At 34.3% G+C, this 25,459-nt stretch overlaps 1 protein-coding gene across 1 annotated transcript in view; it reads left to right on the top strand.

The window, feature by feature from the left end:
* LOC113496547 overlaps window positions 1-23,283 on the top strand; it is a 79,830-nt gene extending 56,547 nt beyond the window's left edge. The window contains exons 2-8 of the mRNA XM_026875803.1: window positions 1,951-2,159; window positions 2,660-2,795; window positions 5,653-5,861; window positions 14,191-14,326; window positions 14,709-14,842; window positions 18,399-18,600; window positions 22,990-23,283. Of these exons, the coding sequence (XP_026731604.1) occupies window positions 1,951-2,159; window positions 2,660-2,795; window positions 5,653-5,861; window positions 14,191-14,326; window positions 14,709-14,842; window positions 18,399-18,600; window positions 22,990-23,075 (1,112 nt within the window). The 3' untranslated portion in view covers window positions 23,076-23,283. The remainder of the gene's footprint in view (window positions 1-1,950; window positions 2,160-2,659; window positions 2,796-5,652; window positions 5,862-14,190; window positions 14,327-14,708; window positions 14,843-18,398; window positions 18,601-22,989) is intronic.
* Window positions 23,284-25,459: the final 2,176 nt, after the last annotated feature.

Raw genomic sequence — 25,459 nt, 5'->3', positions numbered from 1 at the left:
TAAACTGAATTTGTATAAACGCATTTTAAATTCTAACCAACACCCATTCGTCATGATTAAAAGTTTACAATTTTCATAAAATATGTGTAAGTATATTAATAACAATCATAAAACCTTGTTAGAGCGAGTTACAAATAACAGTTTAGACAATAGATCCGTTGAAATGCTTTTGGACTGGCAACTGCAGTCGACATAAAGTAAAACCGAGTTCATCCCACATCAGTGGGACCAATTACTCTCGGCTTGGGATTAATGCACCACAATACTCCTCGTAATGCATAACACGCTTTCAAAGTGGGTGTTACAGGCGCGCGGTTTGTTCTCAAATAGCGAGTGTTTTATTTGGGAAATGTATTAATTTCTACTTATGTGCAGATCAAGCTCTAGATTTTAGTTCCCGGCGTTTCGACACCTTTCGAGACAGTCTTCCCGTGACGATGATACCTGCAAAGGTGTCGAAACGTCGGGAACTAAAATCTAAAATCCATAAAAGTAGTTTTATTTCAAAGTCTAAAATTCGCGTAAACCTATGAAACCACTATGTAACCAAGTACGGACTGAACATAGCAAACAAAATCTTTTGTTATTAATATACTGTTATTACAATATTTCAGTAGAATAAAACAAGAAATAATATAAAATTATCGAATTTCAGTATTATTGCTAAATCATATGGATATTACCAAGACGTTTAGATAACTACCGTGTTTCCAAATAAAAAACAAGAGGATTTAAATAAAACACCTTTCAAAGTAAAATATTATTACAAAGCTCTGACAATAAGTGAATAATTACATTAAATAAGCCCGGCCAAGAGAGTCGGACTCGACAGTGAGAGTTACATACACGTAGGCAAAATCAGTTGATTGGCAAATGAAGTTGGTGGGAACCGACCGAGCTCGATCTTTTCTAGTTATATTTATTGTGATAGTGCAATCAAGGTTCGGACTGACCGCAGAGCCTGTATTTACCCTATAGGTACTTACGAATCCCTAAGAAAAGATATTAATTTAAGCAACAAGTAAGAATTTATAAGCAACAGACTAATTACCAACAACAGTTGCCCAGACAATTTTGTTACACAATTACTAGGCTCATACATTAATTTATATTAGTCTCTTTACGAAATTACTACAACGAAGACAATTTCTCGTTACCAAATAGCGAATTCACGAAATGGTAGCAACCCTGGGATGGGTATAAGGATATTCTGCTAATGATAGCTTTGGATCTAAGTGGTTTTGTTTGTCGGCTTTTTGGCGGACACATAATTTATTAGGGAGAATGAAATCGTTTTGCAGATATATTGCAGTCTTATTAGGCTGGCCAACGAGGGCCCAGTAGTTAATATAGTGTTTTTATTTTCACATCTTTTTGACCATTTTGCCGTTCATTTTATATTTTTCAATAGGCGTCGTGAAGGCTGCTTTAGTTTGTCTAAAAGATATTACAATTTAGACACTGAAAAGCATCATATACTCGTAGTTCAAAAAATTTAATACAAAATCATCAATTAATAATGTTCCGCATTTGATTTTGACTGGCCAGTTCGTTAGCTAGTGATTAGAGGCCCTGTTATACTACAGGTCAGTTTGATTCTCACCCAAGACAAATGTTTCTGTGTTATATTAGATGTAAGTATGACATATAATTAGTAGTAACTGACTCATAATATAAGCTTTGCTTAGTTTGAAACCAAAGCAAGTCGTGTAAAATCATATTCATTAACGTTCTAATACTCACGTATAATTTCTGAATGTTGTAAATCTGTACAAAAAGAGGATCAAATTTAAATTACCTATCTCATCTTCCTTTGACAAGCAACCCTTATATTAAACCCCTATTCAAACGTATGCTCACTCAAATTTGCATTGTATTAATCTAATTGAGATGCAACATTGTAATCCTTTGATACGAGTTCACTCATCAAACAAATCTTCTTGTCTACAGGAGCTGGGGGCCTCCGTACCACGGAACTCCGGATAACGCCTCGCGTCGTTCAACGGGGAAGGAATGTTACACTTGCATGCTTATACGAGCTTCACGATTACGGTATATACTCCGTCAAGTGGTACAAGGGGACTCAGGAGTTCTACAGGTACTCTCCTTTGGAGAACCCTACGACAAGGGTGCTGCCTGTAAATGGGATTAAAGTTGATGTGAGTATCTTAGATATAATTAAGTGTACGTTGATAGTGGAGTGTGAAAATGAGCAAACCGTGTTTATTTATGCCGCGATAAACATTCTTGCTTAAAGGTATTTGGTTAATACCCTTTTACTAATGACTGTCGAATGTGAGATTTCACTTAATATGTTTGACGTTATACAAATACATTTAAGTAAAATTTATAACGAACTTTGTTAAAATTCGCATTAAGTCTTATTATAAGACTTAAGCCTTACTTTTGACTAATGCCTGTATATATTATGATTACAAATTATGACGCGGTGTTACAAAAGCACTTTTCTTTTAAATTACAAAGATATTTTTGACTTGATAGATTTTTTTACAGTTAATATCTGAGACTTATCATTAGCAACTAACGTAATAACGCCATTCTTTTATTTCTCTACTTTTTCGATTCTAATCTTCTTTTGTTTCGAATTGTCCTCAATTTAGCAGTATTCCTTTTGTTTTATGTTCCCGTTTGTCCACAGAGGTTAAGTTCTAACGAGACGCACGTGGTCCTGCTGCGGGTGGTCCCGAATCTTAGCGGTAACTACAGTTGTGAGGTCATACAGAACGCTCCCTCCTACCCGCACTACACTGCCTCAGCGAGGCTCGATGTTGTCGGTGAGTTTTTCTTCTTTTAAATTTATTAGCACTAAGGATTTCAATCTAGAACAAAACTTGACTTATATTATCATTTTGTAGTGGATATCGATAAAAGAAAGAAAAGGATAGGAGGATCGTGTTAATAGATGATTGTTAGTGCAGACAGGTTTTCTAGAGCCGATGAGTTTTATAAGACCATAAATGTTCGAGAAATCCTCGACAATTATTTTTCTCATGATCATTAACGACAAATCTTGACCCAAAATAGAAATAATATCGTATCGTACCATTAAGTTCCCAAATTTCACAGAGATAAGAATGAAGACGTGAAAAAGTAGGTTGATGTAGTATAATCACCGATCCACGAGCCAAACTTAAAGTAGATCGTCTGCTAAGATACTAAAAATTAAACCTTTAAACAGAAAGTAAGCTGAAGTCGGCAACTTGCACGTCTGCCAAACTTGTTTACTACTCTATTTTGCGTAACTGCTAAGTTGCAAATAACTTAGACTGTATCAGACTGAAAGTTAGCCAGATAAGGGCTATTAGTCAGGACATAAATTTACGTCAAAAATCCTATAAATATTAGCTTTCTTGCTGATTTCGCTGAGGTTTTATTAACGACAGACAAAGAATTATATTTGGTCGTTTAGATTAGGCTGACCGTGAGCTAAAATGTGACTTTCTTTTAGCATTAGAGGAATAGATTTATTTTCGACATGATGAAGCTTTCAAGAATTATAAAGATTATCTGAGTGAGACATGAAATTTTTAGAAACCATTCTGATGGCAAAAATAGTTAGGAGATACGAAAATCTTTAAATGTCTCCAAAAGCAGCTTAAATATAACCGCTGGGTCTTCGAAGTGATAAGAGAATTTCCTTGTGAGACATGTTGATATGAAACCAACAGAACATTTGGGATAAAATAAATGATAAATAAAATGAAATTCAATTACTTAAAGATAGTATTGGATGACTACCAAGGGAAGCTGTATTAGAAATGATTACGGTATCCCCCTCTTAAGATCAGTAAGATAAAGCCGTAGCAACACATAAGGAAAAGCCGTACAAATACTAAGATAAATAATTTACTTAAATTATACACGCTTTTGGTAAGCTTGGTAATTCATTGAGTTCTATTACAGTGACAGTAAGCCAATCGAACATTTTAGGAATATTAATTTCTAAAATTAAAAGTTACGATTAATTCTAAATTCACATGATAAAAAACTATTATTAGTAAGAAAATAATAGATCAAGACAAAGAAGTCATGCATTCCTTCATAGAAGTAAAAAGTGAAACATGAAGACATGCCGTACACTGACATACTTCACAAAGCTAACAAGATTATAGATCCAAATAACGTTGGAATAATAGAAAATAATCTTCAAGACAAAAGCGAAGACTTTCCTCTAAAACAAAAAAGGGGACAATCTTAAGCTGACCGTTACACCGACATTCAATTTCCTAAATTTTCGCTATTCCGTCGTACCCTCGGTAAGGACGCAGGTGTGTCGCGTTCCCTTCTATTTTACTACCGACCCCTTTGTGTTTCACATCACATTTTTATGATTCCACCTTTGTTGCCCATTGTCTGTTACGGTCAAAAGAGTTTTAATAATACGCGTTCCGTAGTATTTTTTTTGTGAGATGTGAGCTAGGAGGTTACCATTTGGGATATTTGAGTACAAGTGATGGAATTGGATATTTTCGTGGTACGTTACGTAATGTCCTCTAATACTCAGTTGCAAAGACGGTTAGATTTGTTGCTACGTTATTCATTGCAGTTTTTGTTTCGGTAGCGTGAATTGTAAGTCGATAAAAGTTTTCTACTGATTCGACTTTATCTAAATTGACTGCTGCAGTGAGATACAATTCAAAAACTCCTATAATTCCTTAACCCTTCCCTCGGTTAACTTATCTAACTTCCCGTAAGTTTACTAACACAAACACCATTGAATTCCCTTGGTTTACTCTTTAAACTTTGGTGGAAAGACAAATAGCTGATTCACTTTGTTTCCCTTTTATGCCTGGTCAAACATCATCACCACTAATTCTGTTAGTTTTATCAAGAGGTTGATTTTATTTTCATTTTTGCATGGTTTTAATACTGAGTACATAACTATATGTCTTTGGTCCTGGCATTTGTTTTTAGTGTGTGTCTTTGTCACAAATCTTGTAATCGTACTGAAAATCCATGAGGACTTAATTATGTTTTGGTATCCGTATTTAAAACTAAAAAAATCTAAACGTTTTAGTAATAAAACACAAAATTAGAAACTAGCCTTACAGAAGTGAACTAAAAGAGTAAATGCTGAATATTTTAAAGGCTAAAATAAATGATTAATAGAAACGCTTGCATAATTATAACAGCATACTGCAATTAAGCGGTTATCCGCCTCCCTAGCTTGCGGTAGCGGTTTCCGTACAAAGTCTTTGTTTGCTCTGAACATATACCGCCTAGCTTTTTGCCCGTCTCATACAGTTATTTATTTAAACAAAGAAATTGTGAAAAGTTTTGCCGTTGGCTGGCGCATACATTTTTGCATAAAGATTTTTATGTGTGTGTATGTGTGTGAGTACATACATTTGTACGTGTGCTAAGTAAGTGTATGTAATGTGTTCTAGTGCATTGCTTTCTCTTCGTTTTTACATCGATTTTCGATTTTGCAAGTTCACAAAAGCTGTTCGATTAAAAAGACTGGCATCCTCACTAGGTAATTTATTTCCTACGTCATTCCCAGAAAGGCTGTTGAACAATCCCGATTACAGAAAACACGATGCTGACTTAAAAAAAAAATTAACTGTTTTCACTCCGTAACCTTTATCATCGACCTTAACATTAAAGAGCTTTTCTTTTATCTTGTCCCAGGTGTGGGAGGTCTCCGAGCCACAGACCTTCGGATATCTCCACCAGTCGTGCAGAGAGGGAACGACACGACGCTCGCGTGTCTGTACGAGCTCACGGACGCTCCTCTCTACTCCGTCAAGTGGTACAGGGGGCGCCACGAGTTCTACCGCTACTCGCCAACAGAAAACCCCACTACCAAGATATTTCCCTTCGCGGGGATTAATGTGGATGTAAGTTTGTTTTTATCAATACTCTATCATGGTAAAACGCTGATCGCTGTGCCGCCTCAAATATAGTGATGGTTGATGGTGTGTAGGATAAGGTACCTACTGAAATTTTAGGTTATACATAGGTATTGGAAGTTGGGGGAGGCTTATGTCCAGCATTGGACCTCCATAGGCTGAATTGATTGTACTGAAACTTTAAAGCCTAAAAATTATCTACAACACAAATAATGAAAAATATAGAGATAAGCGAGTTATTTTGAGTTATTCATGATTTATAGCTAAGACGACAGTCTCGACCAATGGTCCCAACATTGTTTTTGATAGAATATAAATAAAACAAAAGAATACTTTATAAAATCAACGGAATGTGAAAGATGTGAAGCGGAAATTTAACCCGAAAATCTATTTGTCTATCCTTACATGTCATGAAACCGATTAGGGTATCGGATCAGGTGTACAAGAGAGACCCACTATTACTCCGACATTCTGTACAAAAAACGAGGTTGTTGAGGAAATGCTTGTAATTGATACGGATAACGTAACATGAAATAATATTGGTATCGACGAACTTTGATCAAATATAAAGAATCCTTTCTTTATATTTGATCAAAGTTCGTCGATAATGTAAAAAAAGTAAAAACCTATTTATTCCCTCAGATAGAGAATAAAAGAATACGTTTTCATTAACTGCCTGTAAAAATAAGAGAGAGAGAGAGAAGACCGTTTCAAAGATTGTGACGTAACAAGTCAGTAAACACATACACTTAATTTTCACTGTAATTGATCAATTTATTTTAGGAAGGAGAAAGTATTAAGCTAGTATTGTTCATAAGACAACCTGATGGCAATAGACATTGAAAAAATTTTCTAAATTAATGAGGTACTGATGGTTCTCAAGTATGAAATGGGCATTCCCATTACTTACTTGAAGCCAATATACCATTGAAATATGCTGTTAATATGCTCTTGAAAAACATGTAAAAAGACAATAAAACAAAAAAGAATGCCTCCACATTCCAGAACGATAGAAGTTTGTAAGGGTATATTGGAAAACAATTAAGATAAATCAGAACAATATCATAAATTATGAGAACACAATAGAGCCATCGAGAACGATACGGCGACAATGAGTTATATTTAAAAACTTGGCCATAAATTAGTTGAATATCAAACTTTTGTTCAAATTCTTGAAAAACCTCATTTTAAAATTCCGAAAACGTTACAGCAATTTATTAAAAAAGTAAGAATAAAATGCCACGAGGCCTTGCGAAGTAATCTACCTCATCTATCAACACATTACGTAACCCTCTACGTATTAAACTCAACAATAAATATTCAAAACGGGCTTTTAAGCTAACGCTCCGTACGTAAGTCACTCCAATGAATTCCCTTATACACAATTCCTTGAAACTTATACACGATGTACACGATTTGTCTTCTCTGAACTGTCACGAACGACTGCTCATGTCATGTAAATGCATGCGACTAAAGTAAGAGACGTACACGGAAGAGTTCGCGAAGCTATACAACCTATGACAGGGGAATCGCTAATGTTCGGGGACACTGCCAAGTCTGATGTTGGAATCGATGCGAAATTTTCAAATGATCTGCGAACTTTAGGAAATTTGCATCGTCGTAGAAGGCAGATTTTAAAAAGTTCCTAACGTTATTTTCTTGGCCAGCACAAGCCATATAATCAATTCATTGGAAAAGAAAATATTTGCTGCAAAGTTACAGGAAATGTGTTTATCATGTTAGTATATTATGCTTAAGTGAAGCGTTTGAGTAAAACATAATCCTATTCAATTTAAAATTATTTTCAGTTCAAAACAAACCAGAACTTGTTCTTTAATCTTAAGCTCGAGAAATCTTGTTTATATCGCATCAAAGTCGCATTACCCTCGCCCGCAGTGTACACCGGCTCAAAACTTCATTTCACAAAACAGATTTATTATATCTAATGTAAAAACTCTCGTCGGGGGAAAATATGCGAATCTCGGGTGCCGACTGAAGAAAAATGTGGAATATCAGGCGAAACGCTTTTAACAGCCATATTTCTTGTCGTCGGGCAGAGGAACTTCCCAGCAATTATTTTTACCTGTTGAGTGGTTGAAACAATGTATTTTATGGTGTGGAATTTGGTTAATATACTGGCTCAGTTTAGCGGAAGAGAAAATGTGTTGAGTCGCTGTTCAAATCTCCGAAATGTTTGCGGTTAAATAATTTTGTAATCTGCTTGTTCAGTTGTTTTCGAGTGAAGGTATTCTTTTTGAGCACAATGGGCTCTTTTGTTTATGATTCGGAAATATTTTTTACTTTTTGACTTTATGAATAATGGTCTGTCGTAAAACTTTCATTTTGATGAAAGAGAATATCTCGACATCGTATCAAGGATTGTGGTTTGGTGTAACGTTAAAGGGGACATTTGTTTGATAGTCATGTTTATCGTGTAAAGTGGAATGTTTTAGGTAAGAATTTCAATTGGAGTAAGTTCATACATTCCGAAGCCCACACAATATGTACTTAGTTTGAAAGTACTCCTGATCGTTATTCTCAAACAGAAAAATAAGTGGATACGCACGTCAAAGAAATACGCCCATATCTTACCTCAGTAACATAGTGCTCTTTAAATTCATTTGATTTCGACGAACTAAGCTTTTAGAACTTGTTATACGATTTCTCTTTGAAACTGAAGTACTAAGAAAGTCGTTAGTGGTTTTGGTACAAAAAGGATCTTGAAGGAAATTGTTTTAACCGAGATTGCTTCTATCCGCTAGGTATTAGTTCTGTAAAGTTTTATGTATCTTCGGATCAATTGCTTCTTTATTGCTTTAAAAATTACATTAGTACTTTTGCCTGGAAATTCAAATACCTTTAGCAAAAACCTCGTAACATATTTTAGAGGCTATCACTACCATTATTTAAAATAGCTACTTATAACATAAGATTGTTATACCTAAAAATCGGTCCAAAATCTTCACATTCGGAAGTTGGATTTGCAGCCAAAGATAAGGTCCATTACTGTACGTATACAATAGCATTCAGCTAATCCTACAAGATTTACACCATAGTGATAATTTACGTTAACGCTACACTCAATCAGAGCTATAAACTGCTCAGTTTAGGCTGGCAATACTGACAATTTAGCAGGCCGTATGTTAAGCATAACATTGTGACCTATTTCTCGCAATTGACTGTTATATGCCTGATGGCTGACATCAGCTTGATGTTAGCTGGAATTTGAGGAAATATCATAAATAGTTAAATTCAGTAAAGGCACTATACATGAGAAGAATTTTAGAAAGTCTAGTTTCTAAATGAAGTTAGAGAGTTACTTTTAAAAGGAATATATTAATAATTTACCATATTTTATGGATTTTTCAGAATATCTTGCCATTTACAATTTGAGATGTTACAACAAATTAAATAATATTATCGTCATCAACAACATTCCCCTGCCCTTAACCCATTTTCTTATTGGAGTCGGCGCAACATGTCTTCTTCTCCCATACCTTTCTATCTGACGTCATCTCACAAGAAACCCTATGGCAAATCATTTCCCTGCCTAAAACCATTCAAAAAATTCCAAATATCATTAATACAGAATATCATACAAACTTTTTACTAAATGTAAAAGTCCCTAAAATAATTTTTAAGGGAGAAAGGGTCTTATGAATCAAACCCGCCGTCGGTTAACAAAGCTAACTCGCTTCGACGCGTCCAAACAATATTCTATAATACATTGTAATTGTTATCTTTCCCCCTTTGTTGGGTGGACACACAAGCATTTAGATTAAACTATTTAATTGAATATCCTAATTGTGTTTGCGTAGTTTCGTTCTGTGATAAAGGACGTCGGAGGTCTTGGAATATTTCAGTGACCTTTCCAGTGAGGCATTTTGTAATAAATATATTTCGAACTATTAGTGGTTAAATGTTTGATCAATGATATCAATGAAGCAATGTTTCAACAATACGGTCTCAAAAATCAAGTTCTCTCGAAATAATATTATTATGGTTGTGGAAGAGTGATAGAGCAATACATGACGGAGAGCGCGATATCTCTTCCGCGCCCAATATGACTGTAGAAGTGTCGGTATTCACGAAAAGATATCCTACCAATATTATAAATGCGAAAGTTTCAAGCATAGATTGCATTATAACCTTGAAAAACAATGTGACAGTACAAAGTGAGCTTCTAAAACCAATGGTATCAAAATAATTAGACAGTAGTAGTGTGCTACATCTCGTAATTATACTAAAATACGATTACGTAAATTTATATTTAATATTACACTATGACTGAGTGGAAAAAACAGATTTCCTAATCAACAGATTTTCTTAATCTTGATGCTGCGTTTCATTCACTCTCATCGAATTATTCATACATTCTCCTCGATGTAAGGTGCTACTGACTATTCTCTAGAACACAAGAAATCGTTATTTCTAAGTAAGTAAGAGTATTGATTTCGATTCAATACTTTCAAGAGGAACACATTTGTTTTTTAATGCTTAAAACTTTTGACTGGATCAATGGAAATAAAATCTAATTGGATATCAATGAGGCAGTGGAACTTCATGATACTGATTCAAAATGCACTAAACCTAATGCAGATCTTGTAATGGTCTTTAAAAATCTCCATTAAAGTATAATGAGAATATTTTCTACAAATTAGTTTAAAGTAAGAGAAAATGGAATTCAACAACATTTGAATTCCCAAATTCATCAGCGTCGAAATCTTGTCACTTGCAAAACAAAGTTATAGAAATAAAGATACAACCAGATTACTAAGAACCCATTAATTCAAAAGGATACAAAATATGGATAATGAAAACAATAAATGGCAACAGAGATCTGTTTTGTTTTCGTCAGTTTTCATCCATTGAAATTCCGAACCAAATAGCGCCATAACAATGGGCTACTTTATTTCAGACAGCATTAATTTAAATGAAAGATCAAAATGACTGACTTTCAATAGAAATTTGAAGGTTCGCAAAAAATCCGTCATTTTATAGACGACAACAACTCGACAAAAGGTAGCCCTGTGATTAATTATTCCACTTGGACCAGACAGGGACGGTAAATTATTTATCTGCCCAACTCAATGCTAATTGTTTGTATAATTCACGTTGACTTGGTAGAAAAGGTTGTTTTTAGGATTCCGTACTCAGAGGGCAAAAACTTAGCCCTATTAAGGCTCCGCTGTTAGGCCATCTGTCCGTATATCACCGGGCGATAAATCAGAAAACGTGATAGCTAGAGAGTTGAAATTTTCTGTTGCCAGCATAATGACACCATGATCATTCCTCTACCTTTATCCTAATTATTTTATTTGGGGTCGGCGCTGCATGGCTCTTCTTCCGTACCTTTTCATCTGATTTCATCTCACAAGTAACACTTTTTGCAGTCATATCGTTTTTACACAATCCATCCAACGTTTCTTTGGTCGTCCTCTTCTCCTAAATCCATCCACATCCATGCTCAACACATGATTTTCATTCCTCCGCTTATGATGCCCATACCATGACAGCCGGTTGCCACGTAGCTTCTCTATAACCGGTGCCAATTTAAAACTACAATAATCGCAAATAATGACTTACTATTTCTATTTCTTTAAGCTACTCCTACGGAACCCTCATTATCGGGAGTCCAGCTATCATCTGGCTGGTTTTTTCTACAACACAATTATATTGGAATGTAACGGTTTGCTCGTCTAATACCATCAAAGAGGACTACTCTAACAAAGGGATATTCAGCTTTGTCTTAGGAATAGTTAATCTCACTTGTAAATACTAAAGTTGTCTGGAAAGTGTTGTAATAACACGCAAATAGAATATGAACTGCTATATTTGTAGGATTTCTGATGTTTTTAATCAGTAAATGACCTGTAATAGTAAATGCTTGATAAAAATTAAGATGTTCAAAAATCATAATTGCATAGCTTAATGAGAATGTGTTCCCAAAGTAACAAAACAAAATGATACTATTAGATGAATTCCAAAAACAATTATCTAGAAGTACGAAATAATAAATGAAAACGGTCGGTCGCTGTTACCTAAGGAGGAAACAAAACTCGAATGTATTTTCAAAGTTCCTCAAGGATCTTACAATCTTGCGCCTGAAGCATAAAAATAAATTAAACCTCCGCTCCCCATATCCTTTTGACATAACACAAGAACAACTGGCTCAAACACAATATGTTATTTTTTTCATACAAAATAAACTTCGGGCAATCCGAACAGTTAATTTTAGGAGCAGCTGCTTCCCATTCCTTCGCGTCAACCCTAAAAAAACAATCAGCCATTCACTCCACTCTCTATGAAGGGAAATCCGAGCAATTTTCACATGCTTTATCCCCGTGTCTCGGGCAACGGCTTGTACATTTTTTTCCTTAGAAAAGAGCCATTTCTCCTCGTCGTCTATGCGGCACGTGTTCATAAATCCAACCCTTTATCACTGCCTCTTATTTCGCAGTCTTGCGGCGATAATAACCCTATGGGTCGTTTTGTTTCGTTTTTATTCCAGTTTCCCTCTCAGCGTTCAGCCTAAAACGACACTCGTTCGTTTTTATAACACAATACGCGTCCGAATGAGGAATTGATCGACAAAATGAGCATATAGATCACGCTTATTATGTATTGTGAAGGGTATTGAGTGCTGACGATTGTAATACCTTCCCATTCATACAAAATTGTTTAATCTACCAAAAAAAATGGGTACCTTTGCAAATGAATGTAGTAAATATGACCAATTATTTCAAAGTAACTTTCTGTGATTATTTTTGGAATTATGTTAATCTAAAATAATTATCTTTTAGAATAACATAAAAATTAAAAATGAAATCAAAAAATGCTCTAGAGAAAACAAAGATGAAAAAAGGAAATTCTTATTAAATATTTTTCCGGGCTACGTTTCCTTCCCAATTATCTTATGCAAATAAATTTTAATTATTGTAGGGGACAAAAAGATTAATTGCTATTGAAAGCAGTTGGACAGTTTTCGGTAAAATAAATAATAAAATTAATTTGACTTTAAATATCAGTAAAACTTAATAAGTATCGCCATATTAGTCTAAATTTCTACCAAAGCTTTTTAGCAAAAAACGCGTTTTTCTATACCGTTTGTATCATTATATAATTATGCACAGGTTTTCAAGAAAAACTTATGCGTCGCTAACTTATCTTTGGCGGATACTCGAGTCTATTGAAAAAGTGGTTTATTATTGTACAAATAATAATACATTGAAGTAAAAATTTTGTTATATGAACCCACATTTTAATAGGATTTTTTTCTAAAACAACCTTGAGGCAAATTAACGCTATTACTATACATACTAAAATCAGTCTGAAAACAATTACATTTCCTTCCTAAATGAAAGCCTCAGTCCAGCTCAATTGGTTAATAAGTTCCGTCCTACATACCAATTGGTACGCGGATCGCCATTTGTTAACGAACAAGACCTAGAAAAATACGTGGAACAAGAATTAATTGCTTTGAATCTCAACTCAATCTCGGTCAGAATTAGATTAAAACAGGTTGTTAACTTGTTACTGAGACAAACGATGTTAATTTGTTACCGTAATGAAATGTTTGTTTCTGAACTTTTTTTTCGAGTTTCTTTTTTATCGACAATTAGACTCGTTCGATGTTCTGACCGCTACATGGAATCTGTGATAGCAACGAGGATTGAATTCCAGTTTAGGCTACGAGAAATGCGAAGAAAACTTCTTACAAAGAATGCATAAATTTAAAATTTAATAACTTAAAAAATGATAACAGCTACAATATATATACTTTTTATAATTATTATTTGATTGAATCCCTTCTTTGGTCTCCTTGAATCGATAAATTCCAAATTTACTCATTATCATGAGTTCGATATAACTCTAACGCTGACAGCTTGTAAGTTTCAGGTAAAACCTAAAAATAATGTAAATAAAAATAAGTCAGACTTAAGTCCGGTCCAGTAAAAGAAAACCTATTTTATACACAAAGTTTAAGATACAAAAAATAAGAAATAAGTAAGATTACTTCTACCTCGCCAGTAATCCTTGGTTTTGCTCAACGTCTCGGGGATCAGTCACCAGTCACCGGAAGGCACCTTACGACCGAGCACAAATAGAAAATTATTTCGCAAAATATCTTTAAAAGTCAATGTTTTTTTTTTTTCAATATCCAAACGAGGTTACTGTTTAAGCTAAAGTAACCTTTATTTATAAGATATACGATACTTTTTTGTCGAACATAAAAATGTTTCATAATTTTGTGCTTATTTATCGGTGTTGTTCTGGTTTGTATTCTATAGCCAATAATGCTTTTTTTATGTAACAGTTGGCGAGATCCAATCAGAGCCAAGTCGTGCTAACCAGGGTCAGCTTTGGCCTGTCCGGTAACTTCAGCTGTGAGGTCACAGCCGATGCTCCGTCATTCGCCACTTCTATTGTATCCAATACTATGGAGGTTGTTGGTAAGTGAAAATCTGGTTTTACTTTTATAGACCAAGATTTCTTGTAAATTAATTAATATCAATTAAGATTGTATTATCTACTCTCATTTGCCTAAAATTCAATTATTTAATCATCAAATTAACAGTGTCAATCAAATAATTAGCTATATACATATTTTCTTTGCATACACGAACTTTTTGTTAATCCTTGCGTCGCAATGGGTTTTACAGGCATTCAAAGCACATGATCGTTATGACGTTTGTGGATCTTACAAATAATTGTCCCATGTAAAGATCGAACATACATATAGTGATCACTGGAGTAGGTATCATCACCACTTGGCTATCCGTGCAACCAAAGTTCCAAAATAGTCTTATATTGTTTGTCTGTCTACCCATACAGCCCTACCACCGTCGTTGCCAACGATACTAACAAGTCAACACTACTACATCCCGGGCGACGTGTTGCGAGCCAACTGCTCGTCGGGGCCCAGTCGTCCGCCGTCCGACCTCGCCTTCTTCATCAATGATATGCCGGTCAGTATAAACAACACTTTAAATTCACTTCAACGCAATCCACTACACGGAAAAATTGTTGTACAAGAAAATATTTCCCAAATAGTTCTTAAGAATTAACATTGCCTGATAGTTGTTTTTAATAAATCCTTGCAATGACAAAAATTTTGCCAACCTTGGAAATTCTGTGAATTATAAATATCTAGTACAGTATCCAGTTCATTTTGTTTACGCATATTTGATAGAGTTTAGTTCAAATTTGTAGAAGTGCCAGTTTTAGTAGTATTCATGTTATCATATTCTTAGAGTTATCAGATTTTATACTTCGTTACATTTTAAGGCAAGTTATTATTGTTATCCACTTAGATACAATTTTAAATTCCACTTCAATATTCATTCTACTCGTAACATAATTAACATAAACGCAAGTTCAAGAATTATTGGCTTAACCTTTCTGAAAGCAATGCCAATACTGACAATCATTTTTAATCTCCAAACCGAATTGCTAGATCTCCTAGATTTATTTGACAGGACCCTTTTTGGCCGTAAATTTGCATAGGATTGAATCTGACCATTATAGTCGAAGGATAAGTCAATATTGTTAGCCATAAGGGTAAGGTTTGATCTTAGCATCTTTTTTATAAATACACGATGGTAAAATGCTAGGTTTTAGTAGATAACATAAATTGGTTTTATGACATAACTTTTGCATTCATTAAAGTGGTTAGGTGCATGCTAAACCACCATGGATATGTATGAAATCCTCTTGAAAGGTAGTATTAGTTTAATTGATGACATGAAATTGTAGTTCAATTCAGACACTGATAAATTATTACGGTTTGTTTTCATTTTGGCTTACATTAATCGCTTATAATAATGTCAAATCTTGTTCTGTAGGCACACAAAGTGACAATCGACTATTCCAAGCCCACGCAGACTAACCTTTATTTGACCTTTCCAACAGGAAATTGCTACAAATTCTACTTACACAACAACACGATTCCTTAAGATTCTGTTTATTCAATTTATTCAATAAGAGATACGATCCCTAGCTCACAAACATGTAAATCGAATCCAGTTATGACTATCTAGTTTACGAAGCACACGCTCCATTAAATGGATTTAGGCATCGAATCCGGAAATTTGCGGCAAAAGCCAAGACTGAACAGCGATCCAGCCGCAAACGCTTTATCCTAAACATTTCTACCATATTTATGACTTCGCAGAAACTAAATTTATTGCGATAAACAACTCCTTGGCCAAGTACAATAACTGCACACTTTATGATGGATGATCTTAAACTCAGATCACGTTCGATTTGGAAGCGAGATCGAAATCCGAGGCTTTTCCAATTTTAGGAAGTCCGTTATATCATCTGTCTAACTGACAGCTCTAAAGTGTTACGGTGGAAATACTACACGTAAAAGAAATAGAGATGCTTCATTTAATGATTAGCCAATCTTATTCTCACATTTCGTATCTTCAACAAAAGTATATTCCATCTATTATATTATCTGCTTGTCCTTCGATATTATCTAAACACAATTGTCTATGGCTTCATAAGATAATCGAATTACAAGTACTGTCAGTTTGGCAGCCCATAGCCTCTCTCACAAATCCGTTTACAAAATCCGGCTTCCACATCTCAACATCCAAGAGTTTTAACTTAAAATAACTTCACGAAAGCTACAGTTGTTCCAACTCAAATTCTATAGTGGCAAGTTTTAATGCCTTCACAGTTTCACATTTCGCAGATCTCACCGCGAATGCTTTTGAGATTTTGGAAAGTATCTGGAACGCGGTTTTGATTCCATTGTTCCAAAGGATGCTGAACAAACTATTTTAGTGACGATATTATGATTTTAGTGGGACATTTTAAACCAGACGATGAAATTCAGTGCAGTTTTCATCTTTTTCATGAATTCAGACTCTTTTGTGAGTTATATTGGAGCACTTTAGTCTGTTCAGCTCAGAAATTATTTTAAGTTCGACAAATTGAATTACTATCTGTGACAAAAATCTTCCGTAAGATATTTAATTTTGAGGCCATTGGCACGTTCTCTTGTTTTAAGTATGACGATGAAAATAACTCAAATTCATAAAATATACAATTGTTCATACTCGTATTTACTAAGAGCAAACCAAACATAATATTTGTTGTAACTCAATTATGATAGAATTAAACATTAAAAGTGTTCACCACAACTCATTATGACTCCGAATAAAATTTGTTTAAACAAAATATTTGTATAGTACCAGTTGTATGAATTTGCTCACCAATGGAAACATAGGGAGCGGTTATTAATTGTTCGGGTGCGACATTGTTCAAACAACTTTTAATCAAAGCTTAGAGAGAGGAAAATCGTATTGTTTGCGTATCTGAAACTTTGTCGTATTATTTAATGATGTAATTCTTATTATTTTTCGTGATTTGGATAGACAAAATTTGTAGGTTTAAGCTGTTTTTTTTAAGGCAGTAATCGATTTTTTTTTGCAATATACGGATAATATGCTTATTTGTGCCATGCTAAAAATACTTCTGTTGGTTCATATACTTTATTCAAATTTAAAATGTTAAGGGTAAACTGGAACCCTATTAACCCAAGTTATCAGCCTCATGAACCGTGATAGCTAGACGGGTGAGATTTGTTCAAATGACGTGTATCTGTTGCTGCTATAATTTTTGTACCGAATCTCCCATTTGACCGGATTTGCTATCACTTGAAAAAATAACTAAGTACGTAATGGTACACGTCAATAGTATCGATGTATTTTTTATCATAAAATAAACTTCTTCATGTCACTTTCATGTCGTGTCCGCCCAAAGCAAGTTCTCGTATATCACCACCCAGTCAACAGTCGCTTGAATTCGTTGCGGCGCGAACACAACAACTGTTGACTCATTGTTTGTTGTGTTGATATTTGCAATTTTCCAACGTTAAGCAGCTTCGTCTGGTGCGAGGGCTCTTCAGATTTAATCACATCTGCATTGCCCGCTATTATGGAAATTTTAACTCTATATGAATATGTACAGAGTGTGAATTTGTTTGTTCTACTTATGTTATTATGCCACTTAGCTTTATGAAATCATTTGTTGAAGTTTTGAGAGCTTTGCTTGAAAAAATATAACATGAAGTCACGTTTCTCATATTACTTGATATACTTAACGTTTTACTATGTTATACAAGTTATCGACAATGTAATCAAACTGGAACAATGATTTACTGAAAGCTCCAGAACTTTATTCTGAACGGTAAACAGTTGTTTGGACCTTATGTAGGTCGTGCTTTTACTCCGACCTTTACAAACTTCCTTTCTGACTTCCTTCCGGACTTCCTTTACAAAGATGCCAGTAAAGGCACGACCACTGGTACATAGAAATTCGAACACATTTAACTTTTCAACTGTATTAAGCTTTCAAACAAAATTATGTAAGCTAGCAAAAGTTGGATCCGAGCATTTCAGACTTAAGGGGAAAATAAAGTATTATAACATTTTAGTTCCTGTTTTCTACTTGAAAATGGTAAAACAGTTTTTGATATCGATGAAATTTCTAAATGTTCTTTTCCTTCATCAGGTGACTCCTGGCACACATCAAGTCCACCCCGCACCCGAGGGTTTGTTCCGTTCCGAACTTTACGTGCAAGTCCAGTTGTGGCCAGCCCATTACGAGCGAGGGGCACCCATACTGCGCTGCCAGGCCAAGATAGGTGACCTGTACAGGGACGATGCCGCAGTCGCGCTATACTCAGGGAATAGCGACCCTAAAATTGAGAGAGGTAAGTTGATAATGAAATAACGATTAATGTAAGAGTATACGTGCCAAAAAAAACTTATTTAAGTCTTATATTTTGAGTTTTAATCTCTTTAACGCAACTTACCTTATTACAACTGTTCTTAAAGAAAACAACAACGTACAGGTTAAAAAGAAATGTTAAATAAACGTTCGCAATTACAACAGTAAGGTACTTACATTTTCTCAACTAAAATTACATCTTGCAGTGGATTCTGGATTTTAGTAATCTCGAGGGTGGATTCATAATGTGAAATTATGTAAAGTATCCAACAGCCCTAAGAAAATTTATTCATTACGATGTTCTGAGAAAAGGCTGTTGCGTGGGGTTCCTTCAGGCATAATTACAATTTTCATGACGGCCCATAATATTCGTGTATTATTAAATCTGAGCATTATTACTTCACATATGGTCTGACTCGAAGTGTTCTTGTAAAGAGTTGGAGTTATGGCTTGAGGAAATTGGGTGGGTTGTTCTTATGGCCCGATGTTAGAGGCTGATGTTTGACTGTTACGTTGATTCTAAGGAGGTTTAAATACATCGCAGTTATAACGCATTTGATAACATCAACACTCAATACTTGATTCGCTCTTCACAATGTATATATTGTCTTAATAGGTATTATCTAGGCAAAAATTGTGAAACCTATCGGGAAGAAGAACACCCTGATAATCCATTGTTTTAGTAGTAACTATTTCAGCCTTAGTTATTTATTTATTTACAAACTGATCTTCACTATCATTACAGGAATTTCCCAATTCAATAGTGTGGTCACAATTTCAGTTTTATTATTTCCCATAACATATTTTGTACATCGTTATTTTTGTAAACTCACTCACATCACACAGTTTTAACATCGCTAATATTGTTGAATATATATTATTAAAACCTCATTTGTTTCTTAACCATTCTCTTTTTAATTTGATATAAATTCCCTGTCGTTACCAATTGCAGTTGTATCGATTCTAACTGTATCCATACTAATTCACAGACCGAACATGCTAAATTTATCGAATTCAACTAACACCTAAATTCCATTCATAACTCAGAGCCATTTTCAAAGCCAATTACGGCTAGCATTGTTATTTACACGATTGTACTCTTTGATTACAATCACAAAACCTCAAAATCTATTCAATTTATACGGGAACCAAACAATCAAGCTTCGTATACCGTCAAATGTACTACATTCCAATTTGACGCCGGCAAAGCGTAATTGCTGATTGTATAAACGTTTTAATCAACCTATAACCTGTTATATTGAAATCGATTATGTCGTCAAACACACTAACGTCCCGTCATTATCCAATACATAATTATTGTTGTGAACGTTAGGTTGGCGCGGAAGGGCAAATCATGCGGGTTATTGGGTGCGATATGTTCTCAGTGCTTTTTTTAGACTAATATTCTACTAGAATTATTGTTTCCGTATTTTTCCGTATTATTATGTATGTACCTAAATGTGAATTCAGTGGTAATTTTATTTAACTGGTTAGTTTTATAAATGTAACTAAAGATCACCCACATTTTAAGAATTTTAACGAATCACATAATCAATCGATAAAAAACTACGACAACTCTATAAAATAAACAGTTCTATTCATAACTTTTCTATTCAAGTTATACAATACCAAAAATACCACACTCCCTTCAATACAGTAGAACAAAACTAAAAACAAACGAAAACGAATGACGCAACAGGAAAAGCAAAAATACAAACAATGAATACCTAAATTTGAGTAGACCTAACCCGCGTATCTTTAATATCCGTGGAGAGGAAGCTTGGCTAATAAGATTACAAGAACCAAAGAGGGCATTGAGGGCTCAATGAGTTATTGCCTCCCGTCTCATTTGCCCAGACAATTTCCTCTGAGGGCAACAGTGAGGCGTTTGTCGGTAGATAATAAATTTATCTTCGGCACACGGTAAGCGTTTACAGCAGGAAACACGCTCACTGACGAGCGGTAACGCCTGCCTCTTTGAATTTTGTACGTTCGCAGAACTGTTACGTATTTTTGATATTTAAATTCTGATAAATATTCTGTTCGTTTTCGAATTTGATGCTATAATGTAACTTCGTTTGCGCAATCTCTTCGGTGTTAGTCAAATTTTCAGGAGTCGCCATTCCCTCTGTTTACTTTGGGTTTAAATATGTATATTTTTTGTTTTATTTGTAAGTCAACTTTTTAGGGTAATATGATAGGAATTGTAATTGAAAAATAACGCGAAGTCTACAGGACTTCGCGTTATTCAGCAACAGTTAACAGCTAAACAAAAAAAACATTTTTGGTAAAGGTACATTTTAAGAGACTTAAAAGCCAATATTATTCCAATTTCGTACCATACTGTTTCGATAGAAGAAACTGTAATAGCTGAAAAGGGGAAACAAAAAACAATAGACCGCACAATTTTTCACTCAAATTCAGCGTTTTCTGCTCCTTGTATCGAAAACCTTTAAGGCAGAAATTAAATTAGCGAAGGCTTTCAAAGAAAGAGCAAGGTTCGTCGGCACTCTGCTTCTACACACCCTTTGTACGTACTTACATAGGGAAGTTTACTTGAGATTACTCTAGAAAGTCTAGACCCTGTACAGTAAACAGTTTTGTACCTTACCTAAACGATCCACATCTACATGAAAGAGAATTTTGGTCTTTAGAGACGGATTTTTTATTTATTTCGCACAGAGTTCTTTTGAAAAGGGTATACTTTAAATTATAATTTTTAACGTATTTATGTAAATGAATTAATACCGTTTTGCATGAGATGCTTACACCTCTATTAAGAATCTCTATTTCTTTATTGAATCCCTATCTCTTATTATTACTCCTGAAAAAGAAATGGGTTCCGCTTGAGCTGTTGCTACATTCTACTTTAAATCGCTCGACTATAGAATACGGTTTACATTCATTTAAAAGTTCCATAGTTCCAGATATTCGATCAAATCGAATTCTAAATTAAATATCGAATCTCGTTAACACTCTGTCCAAACCAAATATGAGATCCCAATGAATTGGAAATCGTCCAATGCAAATGGTGATGTGAAATTTGAAGAGTAGAATACCTTCTATCTATGAGCTAAGGGTCAAACTACAATGGACGTATTGTAAGCGTCTGAGAGATTTCCTCAGAACTAGGTTATAGCCGTTTATGAACAGGATCTGCGTCTAAAGGTTTTACAATTTGCATTTATCTTAAAAGGTTTAATCAAGTTATCTGATCTCTCACTTAATTCAAATTTACATTTTTTCAGTCAAAAGTATTTTACATTGTTTACGACATTATAGAGTTTTTTACTGGGCTTTTTTAATTTAGGCTTATGCTGTTTACGGTTATAAGTCACGTGTCAAATGGTCCAATCAATTTAGGTTGTTCAGACTAAATTCATAACGATAGTATCAATAAAACAATCATGACACAGACAAAACCACAAGAGAGAAATCCCCTTAATCACAATTACAATTAAGACCTGCTGTAAACCACGCTGAAGCTAAGTAAAAAGTTAAATCATTAACAATGCATTGCATTGGACACTAAAAATAATAGATTTATAGGTTCCAAATCCAATACTGGACAACGTATGAAGGACGGGGCCCAGAAAAAAGTACTGGTAATTGACGTCACACTTGAACTCATCTCTATCATCATTAGTGTTTGTCTACACTCTATAGGGAAAGCTTACCAATACTATTTAACTCTATATAATATAGTTGTTTCCTGAAATATACTAATATATTTCCAATACCCTATATCAACAGTATTTAGTGAGGTTTAGCTTTACAGTACCGAGTTCATAGAACAATTTATGGGTCCTGTTTTAACATGGGACATCGCTTGCGTTCGACGTTCCCCACAAACCACACTGCGTCGTTAGTTAACGTGGGACGGTGGGACTAACCTCCGCTATGTTACCCCATCTGGAACTATTCCCAAATGTTTATTGAATATATTAAACTGTGGGTATTTTTGTTCATTCATTACACAATAGCATGTCACTATTAGTGTAGAAATTGGAATAATAACTTTATGTGTAGGTCATAATTGATCTTTTAACTTTAAAGCTTGAACGTTTTATGATCACTCCAACTTTCAACTTTTCGTTACGAAAAATATTTTCATCAATTGCTAACTCTTAAACATGTATCGCGTCTATTTTACCAAATGTTCTTCTTTTCTTTGTACTTTTTACTTTAAGTGTCTTCCTTCGATACTTCAGTAATTTTAGTTTACGTGATATATGAGAAAAGTCAAAATAGAACATTAAGCCTTCAAGCTTCCAAGAATCTTAATTAAACTTTTTTTTTGCAGATTTCACTTCTGTGACTCTTCTTTTAACACTTCTGTTTGTCAAAGATTTACTTTTATTTTTTGTTTCAGTGACATCACCCGGAGCGGCTTCAAACCTACAAGTGTGCCAATTTCTACTATTACTTCATATTATTGTTTGGGCAAATAATACATAGGCATAAATCTAAGCATAAAATAAAAAATGTATAAATTATAAAATAATTGATAATATAAATATAAATAGGTAGATGTATTCGATTCTATCGGATGAAATTGTGAATTTAAATGAAAAAATAGTTAATTGTACCTAACGAGCTGACGATTATGCCAAAGAATGTAAAGACTTGAGAATATTGTTGATTTAATACAAATTATATATATGTCGAAGTGTGTTTCATTTTACTATCGAAGGTAGAGCTACTTTCTCACTTTTTTCTTATATTGTATCTTATTCGTATTTAGAAGTAGAGCAACTTTCTCGTCATTTCCAATAGTTGATGTTAAGGATAAAATAGGTTAGCAATCTGTAAAGAGATTTGTGAATTTCTTAATCGAATTATTACACCGCTATCATACTATTTCCAAGAACAAGGCAGAAAGAGTATGAAGCGGTCTTGTATTAACGAATTTCACATGAAAATTCTTTTGGAAATTTTATCGAATAGAATGACTTATACGGAACTACTTATTAAAGCTTCTACGATTTCAGATCCAGCAAACTATTTATTGGAATACTCTTCCAAAAATTACAAAGTTTTGTGAATTTCCATGAAAATTATTTGTCATTCCGAGAAACCTGTTTAAGAAGAAAGAAACAAAGAAGATTTGTTTTATGACCAATTAAGTTTTCCATTTAATTCAGAAATACTGAATACCCATCCAGCTTTCAAGCAATAAGCAGGAAATATTTGGAAAAATGTTAAATGATCGAGAAATATCATTCCATACGCTACTTTCATAAAGAATGGAATTTTCATTTTAATTAGAAGCTAACTCGTGAGTAGATTTCCTTAAAAACTTGTTGATGTATGTTTAAGATTTGAAATGAAACAAAAAAAGCCACCAGTTTGTCAGGGTGGAAACAGTCCTTTTCACTAAACACATTTCTCTCTTATCATGTTTCTCCAAAGATACAGATACTCATTTGTAACTCCGATGTTTGCAAACCAGCATATGTAAATACCACATACAAACAAAAAGAAAGGCCATTTGAAACATGACACCTTTCCATCAAAATACAATTTCCATTGTCGGTTTTGTACGTCAATACAAAACACCGACGAAATTGAGGAGGAAGTGTAATTAAAAAGTTCATTTGCTCCGGTTTCGGATGTGAAGGCTTTATTGCTCTTTGCGACAAACAAGTGGTTTTAATACGTGTTTGATCGAATTTTTTAATATGTGCCACTGCATTGCGTTCTGAGGATAAGATCTCTTTAAAAGGATATCTTTGATGAAAGGAGTTGTGAAGACGTGGCAAAAATAAGTTTTTTAGTTTATTTGGAATATTATTTTCCTGATGAAGTTTTGGAAGTGTTATTTAAATTCCACCTTCACAAAACAAAGTTACATAGCTTGTTTGGATTAAGTATACAAACGGTATAGTTTTGAAAGGAAAAGGGTTGTTTTTTATCTACTGTTTTTATCATCTGATTTGAACTCTATATCAATGACGGTTAATGAGAAACCGAATGGTGACTGACCAACGGACAAACTTAGTAATAGAGTTTCGTTTTCACCCTATGAGTATGGAATCCTAAAAAGCACTAAAATTACGCAAAAAATATTTTTGGTTCTAAAGTAATTTTTCCTACATTTTCACGACAAAGTGTAACAACACCCTTTACACTGGACTGACGCATTAGGGCTCTGCTGAAATTTCAGCTCAGAGGCCCATTAGGACCTACACGATTTAATGTAGGTAAAGTCATCACCCGAAAATTACCGACAACCTACGGAATTACCCGAGTGAATAATGGATGGGGCTGGCAATTTCTACATTTGATCTAGTCTGTATTTAGCATATCTTTTTAAAAGGTTCCGTACCCCATTACTTGGGTACCGATGTCTATTCGACTGTCACAAGGAAGTATCCTACAAACCTCAATAGCTACGCTTGTCATTTTCACAGATAAAATGTACTAGCTGTTGCCCGCGACTTCGTCCCCGTGGGTAGAAGATATGTTATGATTTATACCTGCCCTGTTATTTTCACATTTTCCATTGTATTTTAGTTCCTATTAGTTGCAGCGTGATGGTTTATAGCCTAAAGCCTTCCTCGATGAATGGTCTATTCAACACAAAAAGAATTTGGACCAGCAGTTCCTGAGATTAGCACGTTCAAACAAACAAACTTTTCAGCTTTATATATTAGAATATAGAGTATAGATTTCTTTTAGAGCTATAACAACAAATACTAAAAAGGATCAAAGTTTTTCTCGAACTTGACCAGTTATTGTGTTTTCGTCTAAACGGGTTTTCCAAAATCTATTTTGAGCCTATCAGATAGCATCTCACTGTCATAAGTGACACAATTGATGTTCATCAAGAGAAATTATCA

Source organism: Trichoplusia ni, chromosome 8 (assembly GCF_003590095.1).
Source record: "Trichoplusia ni isolate ovarian cell line Hi5 chromosome 8, tn1, whole genome shotgun sequence".
NCBI classification, from domain to species: domain Eukaryota; kingdom Metazoa; phylum Arthropoda; class Insecta; order Lepidoptera; family Noctuidae; genus Trichoplusia; species Trichoplusia ni.
Note: the sequence above shows the minus strand (reverse complement) of the source record. Positions and strands in the feature narration are given on the sequence as shown.